Source organism: Asterias amurensis, chromosome 7 (assembly GCF_032118995.1).
Source record: "Asterias amurensis chromosome 7, ASM3211899v1".
In the NCBI taxonomy this organism is placed as follows: Eukaryota; Metazoa; Echinodermata; class Asteroidea; order Forcipulatida; family Asteriidae; genus Asterias; species Asterias amurensis.
Window position 1 is genome coordinate 22,210,858 of NC_092654.1, and position 13,605 is coordinate 22,224,462.

At 39.5% G+C, this 13,605-nt stretch overlaps 1 protein-coding gene across 1 annotated transcript; it reads right to left on the reverse strand.

The window, feature by feature from the left end:
* Window positions 1-1,585: 1,585 nt before the first annotated feature.
* LOC139939936 (uncharacterized) lies at window positions 1,586-10,065 on the reverse strand. Its single transcript, XM_071936103.1, has 9 exons — window positions 9,838-10,065; window positions 7,398-9,250; window positions 6,770-7,016; window positions 6,332-6,468; window positions 5,241-5,405; window positions 4,553-4,885; window positions 3,893-4,132; window positions 3,111-3,263; window positions 1,586-1,800 (listed from the first exon to the last, which is right to left on the reverse strand). Exons 2-9 carry the CDS (start codon window positions 9,174-9,176, stop codon window positions 1,591-1,593), a joined length of 3,264 nt encoding a protein of 1,087 aa, XP_071792204.1. The 5' UTR covers window positions 9,177-9,250; window positions 9,838-10,065; the 3' UTR covers window positions 1,586-1,590.
* Window positions 10,066-13,605: the final 3,540 nt, after the last annotated feature.

The following is a 13,605-nucleotide window of genomic DNA, read 5'->3' on the forward strand; positions in this document are numbered from 1 at the left end:
TTTAGCTCATTTGGTTCAAGAGATTGTTTCTTGATGACAGGAGTGATGATGGCATGCTTCAGTGAGTCTGGGAAGGTGCCAGAGTTGAGAGAGCAGTTGACAATCTGAGTTATGACGGGAACGAACATGCGTACATTCTGCTTGATGAACCATGTAGGTATTGGGTCCAGCAGACATGATTTAGCTGGAGTCTTCATGATGTATTTCTGAATGTCAACCGCGGTAACATGATCAAACTCGGACATTGTGCGGGCAAGTTCATGAGTTCGAGGTTGCTGTGGTTCAGGGATCGAATGAGAATTAGCCAGTTCTATTTCTATTTCAATGCCATCATAAATTTTGGCAACTTTACCCGCGAAGAATGTAGCAAATCCGTTGCTAAGTACCTGAGCAGAATCGTAGGTAGGTAAAGTCTTGACAGGTTTGTTCAACGGCATGTTTCTCAATGATTTTAGACAGGTAAGTGATGTTGGATACTGGCCGATAGTTCTTTAGCTCATTTGGATCAAGAGATTGTTTCTTGATGACAGGAGTGATGATAGCTCCGCGCCATAACATTAACGCCTCTCAGCGAACTGCAAGTATTCTTTATAAATTGAAGTTGCTTATAAAAGGAAAGGAATTTGGTGAATTAAAATAACTACGGTAAACAAGCATACGCGAATGTAGTTAGCATAATTATTATTCATGGGCATAGTATACACATAATGAATGTTTATGAGTGCAATAGACCCCTTTACAGATAGGAAAAAACAATGCATTCTGGGATAGGAAGCGATGTTTTGGGATGTTCGTCACGCATAAAACGTGCATAGCTTACTCGTGAACTCTCCCAAAATGCATCATAATCACCACTTCCGGCCTATCTGTAAAGGGGTCTATGGTGCGAATATGTTCATGAGTTGAAAGATGGAATGTTCTATTCAACGAGGCGGAGGAAAGAAGCAATTCAAGTCCAGAATCCAATATTTTTATCAAAATATTAAGTTCTAATTACTATCTATAAAATCCTTCTGATATGCCATAATAAAAAAAGGCTTGATCTGGTTTCCTTATCCACACGAAATTTCCGAGTAGAAAAATTGGTTATAATTAGGATTAACATATACTTCTCTGTCGCTATAGATTACACAAATAAGATTCCAAAATACCATCACAAGCTCTATATTTTCTTTATGTTCACCCACTGAAGAATATATTGGGTATATCATAACCTTTTCTTTTTTACATTTTGACGACTTTCTTGGCATCATGCCTATACTACATGTACTCTAAACAACTCAAGTAACTGACCATACCGAAACAATCTTCGCTCTTTATATAAACAATTACCAAACACCACATTTCTTTGAAGTAAAATGTTTCTCAAAATGTTTGTCAAAGCTGCCGTCCGTTTTACTAAGTGAGATTCCATAGCTATTAATTTGGGGGTTTACAAGTGATATACATGTATTTGTTCCTTACCGCAGTACTTCGAAGTGAATTGTTTCTCGAAATGCATTTAAACTATCCAAAGCTGCCATTTTTCATACTAAGTAAGTTTCTACTGCCATTACTTTTCAGAGTCTTTACCAAACATATACAACCCCTTTAAGGTTGAGTAATACCCTTCACTTTGGAGGCCAATTTCTCAGCATGGTTCACACACCACCGAGTAAGATCCAAGATGCCATAAGACTCCGTGGGGTTTGTTCCTTTCTCGATGGATACCGTGTCTTTGAAGATTTTTCTCGACCGATCATCAAGGAACTTTCGCATTGCTATGAAACGGTAGTTATCCTCATTGGAACACGGCTGTGCCTGTCAATAAAATTAACAAAAATATATTCCTAACGTACAGATAATTTTCTGTTTTTTTAAGGAGAAAACTCATTAAAAGCCTAATTTAACCTCTTGTCGCACTAGACAATGCAATGCGTATACCAACGTGGACTATAGTAACAAGCTATAGACCAGCATGCACCTCATTCCACAGTTAGCGATTGCGCTATGGATATTTGCGAACGGCAATGCTCTTCTCTACAGTCTTCCTAACAACCAGATTTCTCGACTTCAACGGCTCCAAAATACTGCTGCCCGCATTGTGACACTGTCTAGAAAATCCTGTTCTATCACCCCCATTCTGAAACAACTACACTGGCTCCCTATCTCTCAACGAATCATCTTCAAGCTGATGCTCATTGTCCACAAAACACTTAATAGCAAGGCTCCCCACTATATTTCTGAATTGCTTCAAGTTTACACTCCATCAAGGAATCTTCGATCTAGTTCCATGCTTCTCCTCATTGAACCCAAGTCTCGACACTCATGGGGTGACAGGTCTTTTTCTTCAGCCGCGCCACGCATCTGGAACTCTCTACCACTTAATAATCTTCGATCTTGTCTTTGTACCGCAAAATTCAAGTCTCTTCTCAAAACTTATCTTATGTCACAGGTTTTCAAGGATTAATTTTGTTGTGTCTGTTTTTCTTTGTGTTATGTTTTGTTTTTATTTTGATTTTTGGTTTTACTGCGCCTTGAACACCCAGCAGGGTGGATATGTGCGCATTACAAGTCTTATTATCATTACCATTACCGTTACCGTTACCGTTACCGTTACCGTTACCGTTACCGTTACCGTTACCGTTACCGTTACCGTTACCGTTACCGTTACCGTTACCGTTACCGTTACCGTTACCGTTACCGTTACCGTTACCGTTACCGTTACCGTTACCGTTACCGTTACCGTTACCGTTACCGTTACCGTTACCGTTACCGTTACCGTTACCGTTACCGTTACCGTTACCGTTACCGTTACCGTTACCGTTACCGTTACCGTTACCGTTACCGTTACCGTTATTGTTATTGTTATTGTTATTGTTATTGTTATTGTTATTGTTATTGTTATTGTTATTGTTATTGTTATTGTTATTGTTATTGTTATTGTTATTGTTATTGTTATTGTTATTGTTATTGTTATTGTTATTGTTATTGTTATTGTTATTGTTATTGTTATTGTTATTGTTATTGTTATTGTTTTTTGTTATTGTTATTGTTATTATTATTATTATTATAGTACGTGTGGCGTTGGAGTTCTTACAGAATAGTCTTCTATTTTTCCGGTTACCTACCTGCAAAATGATATCAAGCAACTTTTTGTCGTCGGAGATTTTCTGAGACAGGAGTTTTTTTGATTTGAGCTGCTTTTTCACGTTTCCTTCCCAGGATTGTTTGTTCTCGACTGGGCATTTGTCTAGAAATGGAAACGTTGGGTACAGGTTTTCCTGAACAGGGAGAAATAATGTGATAAGTCAAAACTAACAGCGGTGAACTTGACTTCAAACTTTAAAAGATGATGAGGAGCAACAGGCACTCTTTAAATCACCCGGGTCACAATTGAACCGGATCCCGTGTCCCAGGGAGCCTGACCAATTTTGAGTTAAGCGGACCCGTAAGTGATGAGTGCGTCAAGAGTGGCCCGGTGTTTGGATCCCATGGATCATGACCCCTTCTGTGGGTCAGGCAGGCCAGGAAAATCGTTAAAACATGTGATTTTAACTCGGATTCAGCTTCATTTTGATCCATTTCTGTGTAATCTTGACATGTTTTCAGGATTATATTACATTACAGAAAAGGGTCCCATGACACATGGGACGCGGACCGGGATCAGTTTTTACCCAGAAGTTCTTAAAGTGTAAAGAGTGGCACTATCAGGAGGAATTTTCTTCTGCCAAGTATCTGGCTATAGGAAAGACAGCCAAAGACACCCAGCCCTACAGCTGGATCCGGGTAAATTGTAGAACGGAAGAGTGCATAGAGTGATAATATAATAGGTTTCTTCTCCAAGATTCTGGTGAGGAAAGTCAGTCAAAAACATCCAGCTCTAAACACAGTTTTATGTCAAGCAACATACCTCACTCTGCAGTGACCTGTTCAAGAGTTTGTCAGCCTCTAAGCACGTCTTGTGACACTCCTCAAGAACCTCCATCGAGCTTTGATCACCATTATTAGTCAAGAGTGCAGCTTCGACCTCTAGATAACCCTTACGGAGATCTTGACTAAACCCACTGTTCCGTTCGGACAACTCAGTCCACCTAGTTAGGTCGACATCGGTACCAGCTTTTTCTCTGCTGTGATTTATCAATGCGAGTGTCTGAAACAAGAAAACAAAGTTTTTGTTATCAAATTTGATTTGGTTATTGATCTTTCAAAGCTACTCAATTGGATTGCTGGGATTCCTTTTTACCTTCAATATTTCAAGGCAAAGGACACTATTGGTAAATACTCATGCTAATGTTAGCATAAAAACTTACACAGTAACAAGCAATGGAGAGCTTATTGTAATACCAACATCTCCCTCTGAAGTAACATAGCTTTAGAGAGAAAAAACTTCAGGCCTCTTGCAGCTTGTATGACCAATTGAGTCCAATCTTTCACAGATTTGTTATTTAATGCAATGGTGGGATACACCAAGTGAGAATACTGGTCTTTGAAAATTACCGAAGGTGTTGTGCCTTTAAAGGTAAAAGCTTCTGCAGTAACCGCGATCATTTAAAATGTGTTTGAAACTTACCCCAAGATACTTCCAGGTATTATCCAGTCTGATAACGAAGTCTTCGTTCTTCATCAGTATTCCGAAAAGTTCATCTGCCTTCTCAACCTCTTCACCACCGCCTTGTCTTATGGCTGATACCAAATCTTTCACCCTCGTCCTCAACACCTTCGCCTCTTCCATGGTGTCGAAGAATACTTGGCATATCTCTTCGACTTTGTCGGTAGACTGTCGAGCAAGTTCGACTGGATATGGTTCGATATCCAGAACGTCCTCACTGGTGTGTTTTGTCTTGTTCACGATGGTACAGAAGTTCTTCATGAATGTATTTCCTGGACTGATTTTTGGCTGCAGCTGTAATTGGTGCAAATAAAATGAAGTTAAAGCTTTAATTAAGCTCAAATTGTACTACGATACAGTCCATCGAACGCATTACCTTTTAAACAAGACGGTCCCCACATTAGTCTAAAACTGACACTTAATCAAAATTGTCTTCAAAGAGTCATTCGAGCTTTTTCTGCTAGAAACAAAAAACACCCAAAACACACAAACGAACGGACGGACGAAAGACGGGACTTCCCCCCTCCAATATGTTGCAACACAGGGATGAACGAATAAAGGGACGCACCAATGACAAAAAATGCTTGACCATTCAAAATCACCCATATTTATTTGGACGCAAATTTAATGAAAGAGACTCAAATCTTACCTTCAGTAGATAGTCATAGAGCTTTGGGTAGTGTGTCCTCATGTCAACCTTACAGATCTTGAGTTTTTCTAGAAGACTTTCCTTTGTCTTTTCAGGGGTCAAATTCTCATCAAGTATCAGAGGGAAATAGTTGTTCTTCACCGTAGCTATGTCCAGTTCATCTTTCTTTAAAATAAACATTTAGAAACCGTTACAATCCTTAAAGGAACATTACAGAATTGGTTTTTGCTAACAAAACAGTTGCTGGCAGTGTATAAGCACTTTATGTAATCCACCCTAAACATAAACTTACAAACCTGTCGAAGTTTGAGATCGATCGGCCATCTGGGTCACGAGAAAATAGTGAAAAACCGATTACAAATTTTGCATTGCATAGATGCCAAAACAAAAATTAATAAAACGCTCACTGAGCGATAAACTCCAAACGCGAAATTAGTTTATTATTTTTTTCTCATCAAATATGACATTTCAGACAGAAATATTTCAAGGGATGTTTTCTACTATCATCATCATTATACCGTGTAAGTTTTATGTAAATCTGTGATCTTCACGATTTTTGTTTCTTACCAATGCTGTAACCTTCCTTTAATACAACCGCATGGCATAGCTTACAAGGATTTGCTTGACAGAAAAAGTTCAGGATCTCAATCACGGTCAGAAATTTCCGATACTTTCCTTTTTGAGAGGCTCAAAATGGCGAATGGTCCAATTCAAAACAGATTACTGTCCTGTGATTTGAGAGGCCAGTGCTGGCGTGAAAATCTCATGTTTTTCATCGTGTGTTTTTAATAAATTAATAGTTATTTAATAAATTTATTTATGTCTGGGCCGAAGATGTTCCACTGTACACTTTGGTAAACATTTGATCTTCGAATTGTTTTCTGAGCTCAAAATTGTCTTAATTTTAGTACAAATTTGTTGTCCACTGTTTTGGCCGCTTTCGCAAACTCTTGAAATTGTCTATATAAACAAGCAAATATAAAATTCTGATACCCCCCCCCCAAAAAAAAAAAAAAACCCAATAACAATTTGGATGATAATTGTTTGAGCTCAAAATATGATTAACATAACGTCTTTGTTTGTGTAAATACCATAAACTTTTCCATGACACGGTCAAGCAGAGGTCTCGTATCACAACAGCAGCCAACAGCCTTGTCGATTACGTCATCAGTTACGCCCTCCAACGGACTCGCTTCTTCTCTCCCATCTAATCCATGTCCATCGGTACCTAAAGAGTATTTTCAAGGATGAACAAATTGTGAAATAATAGCGACAATATTTGATGCATGTGTGAGCAAATTGTCTACTATTTTACCAATGGTAGAAATCAAAAGCATAATGTAGATTCATTTCTAAAATTTAACTCCTTAGGGAACAACCCCCTGTTCTACCACAAACTTACAAAAAGTAAACTTAAAAAAAAATAACAACAACGACGACGACGACGACGACGACGACGACGACGACGACGACAACGACGACGACGACAACAAACGCTTTTGTTTATGTTTAGCTATCAAGAAGCTTACCTCCAAACCTTTCCTTGAGTAGCTTCACCTCCATTTTGAAAAGTCCCTTCCATGCCTTTTGGAAAAACGTTTCCTTTGACAGGATTCCCTTGAGTTCGTCTTTGATCTTGGTGCGATTCCTCAGCATACAAGGTTCGATAGCAGTTTCCTTGGATCTCAGGCCTCCTTCGAACGTCAGGGGCTTAGATTCAGCATGTAGGGCGTCAGATTGGGACTGTGAGCAACACACCTTTATTTCTGCCAGCATCTATAGCATTTGCAAAACAGAACATTTTAAAATAGCAGTGTACAATAACTTTATTAAACCTAACCATTCAAATTCGCAGACGCTTCTTGAGGCGTGTGTGTCACGAAAAAGAATGACGCTACGCTGAATTGAACAGAGTGCTTAAGGAATTTGAATCGACCCAAAACGAAATTGAATGGCCGAATTCTGAATTTGAAACGCAGTAACAACTGGAAAAGCAAAACAGCTTTAATTCGAACGCATGAAATTTAAAATGACTACTCATTTGCCGAATTTGACCGAGAAAACCTATATGATACATTTAACAAAACTAATTTAAAGTTTGAGTGGTCATCCCAAGGTCGTACCCTCTGGTACTACGATCCCAATAAAAAGTCTTACCTGGATGAACTTTGACATGGAGCTGGAGGATGTGTCTATAACGTCACTCTTGGCAAGCTTCATCAGCTCCAAACCGGCTACCAGGCTTCCACATCTGACTGCCTCGCGATATGACGTCACACACCTGTCTTCCAGTTGAATGACGTCATTTGCATTAGCCTGAAGTTCGTTGTGTGCGATTGCCAGAGCTGTGTCCGCTAGTATTTCTCGAACCTTTTCTTGTTCCAGTCCTGACTCTCTGACCAACTCTACTTTCTCTCGAGCTCTTGTGAAATCCCCAGCTGCTTCTTCGGGACTTGCTTGATCGCCAACAGTTTTCTCTTGACCTTTTTTGAGATACGACTTTGCAAGGTAGTACGGCACTTCGGCGTTTGTTTGGTCCACTGTGGCCAACATGTCGATGGCTTGATCGAACTCATAGTTCTGGTAGAATAGAATTCCAAGCTTCAGATGATCTGCTTGACCTTCGTAGTGCTCTTCCAATACCTTGTACGCTTTAGTTTTAGAATCGTTTGCTTTTAGAGTCGCTTCCCATTTACCTGATTCATTTTGATGTCCAAAGTGTTCAGTGAAAATGTTCATAACTTCCTGCCACATGTCAAATCTGTCGTTGTATCTAGACGCCGTCTTGTTCTCGTTAAGAAAAGAAGCAAAGTCTTCGTAAATTTTAAGCTTGTCATCCGGAGTATTATCCTTCATCTTATAAACAATATTGATGTATACTTCTTCTGGGTTCCCGTTCGGCACGTCTTTCAACAGTTTTGCCTTGTTCAATGAAGCATGGCCATGTAGACTGTCCATACTAAGACATTTATCCAGTTCTTCAAGTGCCTTTTTGTTCCACTCGTTTCCCTTCTTTTCTGCGTATTTTTGTATGTAACACAAGGCAAGTTGGTGATGATTTTCGGTTCGATCTGGTTGTCTTGAGATGGCTCTCTTTAGTATGGTTATAGATCCATCAGGATCTGGTTTCCTTTTGAAACGGACAAGATTTCGGCAAACTTGATGTATTTCTGGAGCCTCTTTGTACGCCAGTTCCAATAATTCCAAGGCTTCACGTTTCTCCCTTCTCCTATCACGCCTACTCAAATTCCATCCAAGCATTGACTTCACAAGACATGAACGTTTATCAGGTAGAATCATGTCATTTAGAGTTTCCCAGTATCCCTTCTCTTCATCCATCAGGGTTTTTCCAATCTGGTCCATTCTGTGGTAGTATCTCGAGCCTATTGGTCTTACGAATCTCATTTTCTGTCCTGTGATGAATGCAACTCCAAAAAGAAAGTCTGGATTTGAAGGGAACGCTTGGTGGGCTGCCTTGAAGAGTGCTAAGTTAGTGTCACACATAACAGGACCGAGTCGCATGAGGGCCGCTGCCTTGACTGCACCAACAACCCGCAAATCTTTCTCCTCTAACTGTATGGTTTTTAGTTCTTCATGTAACTCACAAAGCTTCTGGGAATTGGATAAGATCGTGTTTTCAATCCACATGCGATTTAGGTGCTCAACGCTCTTGTAACCTTTGTATTCATCTTCGCCTCTTCGTTTTTCAATTTCTTGCTTTGCTTTGTCGAGGGACACAAATGCGTCTGTGACGTCTTTAAACCATACCTGAAGACATGCCTTAAACAGAAGATGCCCAATCCCGAGGAAATCCGTTTCCGCTAAGTTGTTCTGTATTTTCCGTAAAATTTTATCGGCCGTTTTAATGACTACGGGGTTTTCTTCGAGGTTCCAGGTAAAGTGGCACTCTCCATCAGTTTGCCAGGCGGAAGCCATTTTATGATCGCAAAATGGTGACTCCTTCTTGTCTTGTAGGCCTAATTATTTTAATGGAGACAATATTCACATCTCTGCAAGAGTTGAAAATAACAAGATCATTCATGGGATTTCATAGCATGTCTCCAAAAATAGGGAACCCCCCACAATAAAAAGAAACACCAAACAGTTTGATAGTTTGTTACAAATAGATTGTTTGCCTTATAACGAAAACACGTTTATCATGAACTGTCACCCATATCGATTCAAACCGAGGCTGGTTTAATTTTGTTCAATAAACAATAGCCTTCAGTACTGTTATGGGATACAGGGAACATGACCAAGATGCCGTTAGCTTGATAACGATCTACTGCGCGATAACAAATTCTTCGTTCACAGGGAAGGCAATAACTAATTCCATGACGACGATACACAGTATCCGCCAGTATTTGCCTATCGACGCATTAATTAATATAGGGTAAGAATAATAAAACGTACCCTGGACCATCCTGAACCATACACAAATGCTTATAAATAATCATTGTGCAAAACCATCTCCTTCCTGCCTCGGTTTGATTTGAACGGGACAACATTACCGTGGATGGATGAACCATTGATAAAGATCTGTTGCACTCGGAAACAATTCTCTAATCAGATTAGATTGTAATTCGTATACACCTACCTGTTGATGTGTTGGCAGTCCTGCGATCTGGTGATGAACATCTAGTGCATTTTGAATAACACCTACATGTAGAGTGTCCTGTATTATTAGCTATAAAGCCCCTGTCATTCCGCGGAATGTTGCAACCTCATTTCCAAATGCACGCAGTGGGAAATGGTGCTTCATTCATATACCGCACGCAACCAGTGCGAGTAAAAATAATTTGCGAAAAACACTCCCCAAAACAACAATGCAATACCAATGTAATTTCCTTTGTTTAGAATCGATACTTGGTATATAGCACACTTCGACGGTTACTCAGTGTCGATACCTTATTACCACTTTGCTACATTAGTACATTTTATCATGGAGGCTAAACCTACCTCAATGATTTTATTCAGGTTCTCTGGAGCTTTTTTATAAGCTTCGTTTAACAGCTCACTTGCCTTCTTTTTGTCATCTGATCCGTCTCGCCGAGAAGTGCAATCCAAGCATTGACATAGATAGCATGTGGTATTCTCGGTGGTCAGGTTTCAGGGCATACTCAAGAACACTCTACTGTTTTTAATGGCTTTCTCAGTATCGACGCTCACTGAACACTGGTACAGTGCTCATTGAGTATCGACACTGAGTAACCGTCAACACGGACGACCTCCATATTTATGACAATTCTACGATTCAGTAATAACTGATGTACATAGGTCACAACACCGATACTTGATTGGCTTTAGAAGAGCAATGTTCTTGCATATTCATGACGGTTTGTTGACCTTTTTCAATGCAACAAAGTTCGCGCATGCGCAAAACTAAATGGACTCGTGAAACGTACGTGACCAAAAGATCGTAGTTATTTAATTCTATATCTATATGGGCCGAAGGCCGAGTTGGATATGGGACGCGGACGTGCTATATTTTCCGTATTTCCACGAGCGCGTGTGTGATAACGTATTTATCTTCAAGCAAACTTGGCGCGTGACATAGAACACACACGACGCATGGTAGTGATATTAGCCGTGCATATTATATACATAATGAATGTTTATGAGTGCAATGGTGCGAATATGTTCATGAGTTGAAAGATGGAATGTTCTATTCAACGAGGCGGAGCCGAGTTGAATGGACATTCCAGCTTTCAACGAATGAAGATGTTCGCACCATTGCACGAATGAAAAACATTCATTATTTGTTTTATATAACATCCAAGTAGATCTTTGTCATTTTGATTGAAAGATACAACTTTCAAAACAAACAAAGCGTAAGCCTACAATTTTTAATTTTAGAAGCTGAATGCTAGTAATTTTACTAATTATGCCTTGCAGTATCACTGCTGCGTTACCAAAGACACGCGCACGCATTGATGTTTTTACTCAGCTTTTTCGTTCCATTTGATGGTACTTTTATTTGCTATCACGTGACGGACAATCATCCAATCAAATGGCAAGGATCTGCTTGGGTGTTATATAAAGCTTTATCTTCAAGTACGCGCTAATCCTCCAATCAGGTTGGCAGAATGGAGTGGTGATAAAAACCTATATTGATGATTGGTACATACTTTTGACCTCTTTCACTTGTTATAAATCTTATTTAAACTTAAAAATACTAATATGTTAGTGGAAATTTCATAGTTACAAAAAACCCATACGGTACACCCCAATACACGAATACGCTAAATATAGGATTACTGAGACATATATTTACAAATTGGAAGTTTTCTCGACCAAAAATGTATTTCTAATTTGTTGCAGAGGCTATTCAACGACTATTTCATGTACAACAAGTATTGCTCGAAATAGTTTTTTTTTCGAGTTGCATGCTCTCGAAGTTTGACATAATTTCCCAATCCGTTTTGTGTGCTAATTATTGTCTGCTCCAAAAATCGTCATACAAATTTTAAAAATAATTCGAGTAAAAGGAACAATCGATACAATAAGGTAAAATTGTTTGTTCTTATAGTGTGCTATAAAGCTCCGACATGAAAACTTTAGAAATAAAGTTATACGTCTGCAAATGTTGACATTTTGTCGTCCTAAATTACGTATGATTTAGCACAGCATAGCAACCGTAATGTCGTGAGATTGTATTCAGCACGACAGATTTATCCTCAATTTACTTTTTTAACAGTATTTAAATATAATTTTAAACAAAATAAATTTACAAGAATGCGTGACACTTTTAAAAAACAATGTTAAAAATGGACTGAAAGTCCATTGTTTACACGTGCGTGGCTTGGGTTGTCAAGATCAAACAGTCGTCACTCGCAGCGGTAACAAACTCGCGCATGCGCAAAGTTGGAAAACAAAGTGACTGCACGTCGTTGAATGGGGCTGGAACATACACGTGTGGTCTCCATCATAATCCATGTAATCACTGCTGGGATTGGTTTAATCTCCTGACACAGATTACAAAAGTCAAGTGCACCCCGATTTGGTAAGAATTAAATCACTTCGTACAGTAATCGAAACAACTACTGTGTGACAGTCATAGATAGGCCAATGGCCGTCATAAAACAAAACATCAGCAAGATTTTAGTCATCAAAAAACAAATGTTTTGCTGTTTGTTTTTAAAATTAAATGCACGATTACTTGTGCACCGGTCGTTTCCTGAACAAACGACAATGGCAGCATGGTGCCATTTGAAAGGATTTTGTTTCCTGGCCGGGAGTTTGATGCCTTTGAAATCATTTCATAAAATAATGTGTGTCTTAAATTAACCACACAGATTTCATCTACAGCAATATTGTGCTCGTTTATAAAACCATTGCAGCGTTATTGCACGTCACTCGACTCGAGCGAATTTCCATTCTCAGTATTGTGTGCAGTAAATAGCAGGTCTCGAAATAGCCACGGCATCACAGTAATTCATTACAGCGATTGCTGTGTGGTGCTCTCCAAAAACCTTCAATGCTAATTCAAATTTTCACCATGGGGTGCCCTTCGTTTTAGGGGAAATTGCCGTGCCCTTTTGAAAACAAAACTCAAGAAATCTAAATCACAGCCTCCTTTCGTTTGCACGAAAGGAGTCCGTGTTTATTTTTTTTTTTACAACCCAATTATTTTGGGTGCAATTTGATTATTAATCACCCACTGCACTGTTCCCCTTTCTCGTTTCAAAACACTCTCTGATGAATCTGCTTATTACAACCAACCTCTTTCTGGTAAACAACATTTTGCTGTGCTAAGGTGTGTTTGAGCTTAATTTAAGCAGCTCTATAATGAAGCCCCGTTGGTGCTACTTGACAAGTACATTTTATAATATGTTTCACTGAATGAGATGTTTTCACAGCACTGCCACTTATTATCTTGCGGCCGCCACTTATTATCTTGCGGCCGCCACTTACTATCTTGTGGCCGAAACTTACCAATGTGGCCGCCACTTAGTATCTTGCGGCTGCCACTTATTATATTACGTCTGCAACTTATTATCTTGCAGGGGCCACTTATTATTCGCGGCTGCAACTTATATCTTGCGACGGCCACTTTTTATCTTGCGGCCGCCACTTAGTAAATTGCGGCCGCCACTTAGTAAGTTGCGGCCGCCACTTAGTAAGTTGCGGCCGCCACTTAGTAAGTTGCGGCCGCCACTTAGTAAGTTTCGTCCGCCACTTAGTAAGTTGCGGCCGCCACTTATTACCTTATTATCCGCATTATATATTTATCTATATAAATATAGTATAAAGAGATCATGGGAGTATAAACCTATTATATGTCGTTTCCCCCACTGCAGTTCACCATGGTTGTCATCGAAGCAGCAATAGCAACGGCAGTAACAGCTGCAGGGGCAGGCATCAT

Bases quoted from the DNA above. Each gene is read 5' to 3' on its own strand.
- LOC139939936 (XM_071936103.1), bottom strand. From the start codon at position 9,176: ATGGCTTCCGCCTGGCAAACTGATGGAGAGTGCCACTTTACCTGGAAC. The intron at 4,133-4,552 runs GTAAGTTTCAAA...TTCTTGTTTCAG, and splicing joins ATACCTGGAAGTATCTTGGG to ACACTCGCATTGATAAATCA. The intron at 3,264-3,892 runs GTATGTTGCTTG...CTCCCTGTTCAG, and splicing joins ACAGGTCACTGCAGAGTGAG to GAAAACCTGTACCCAACGTT.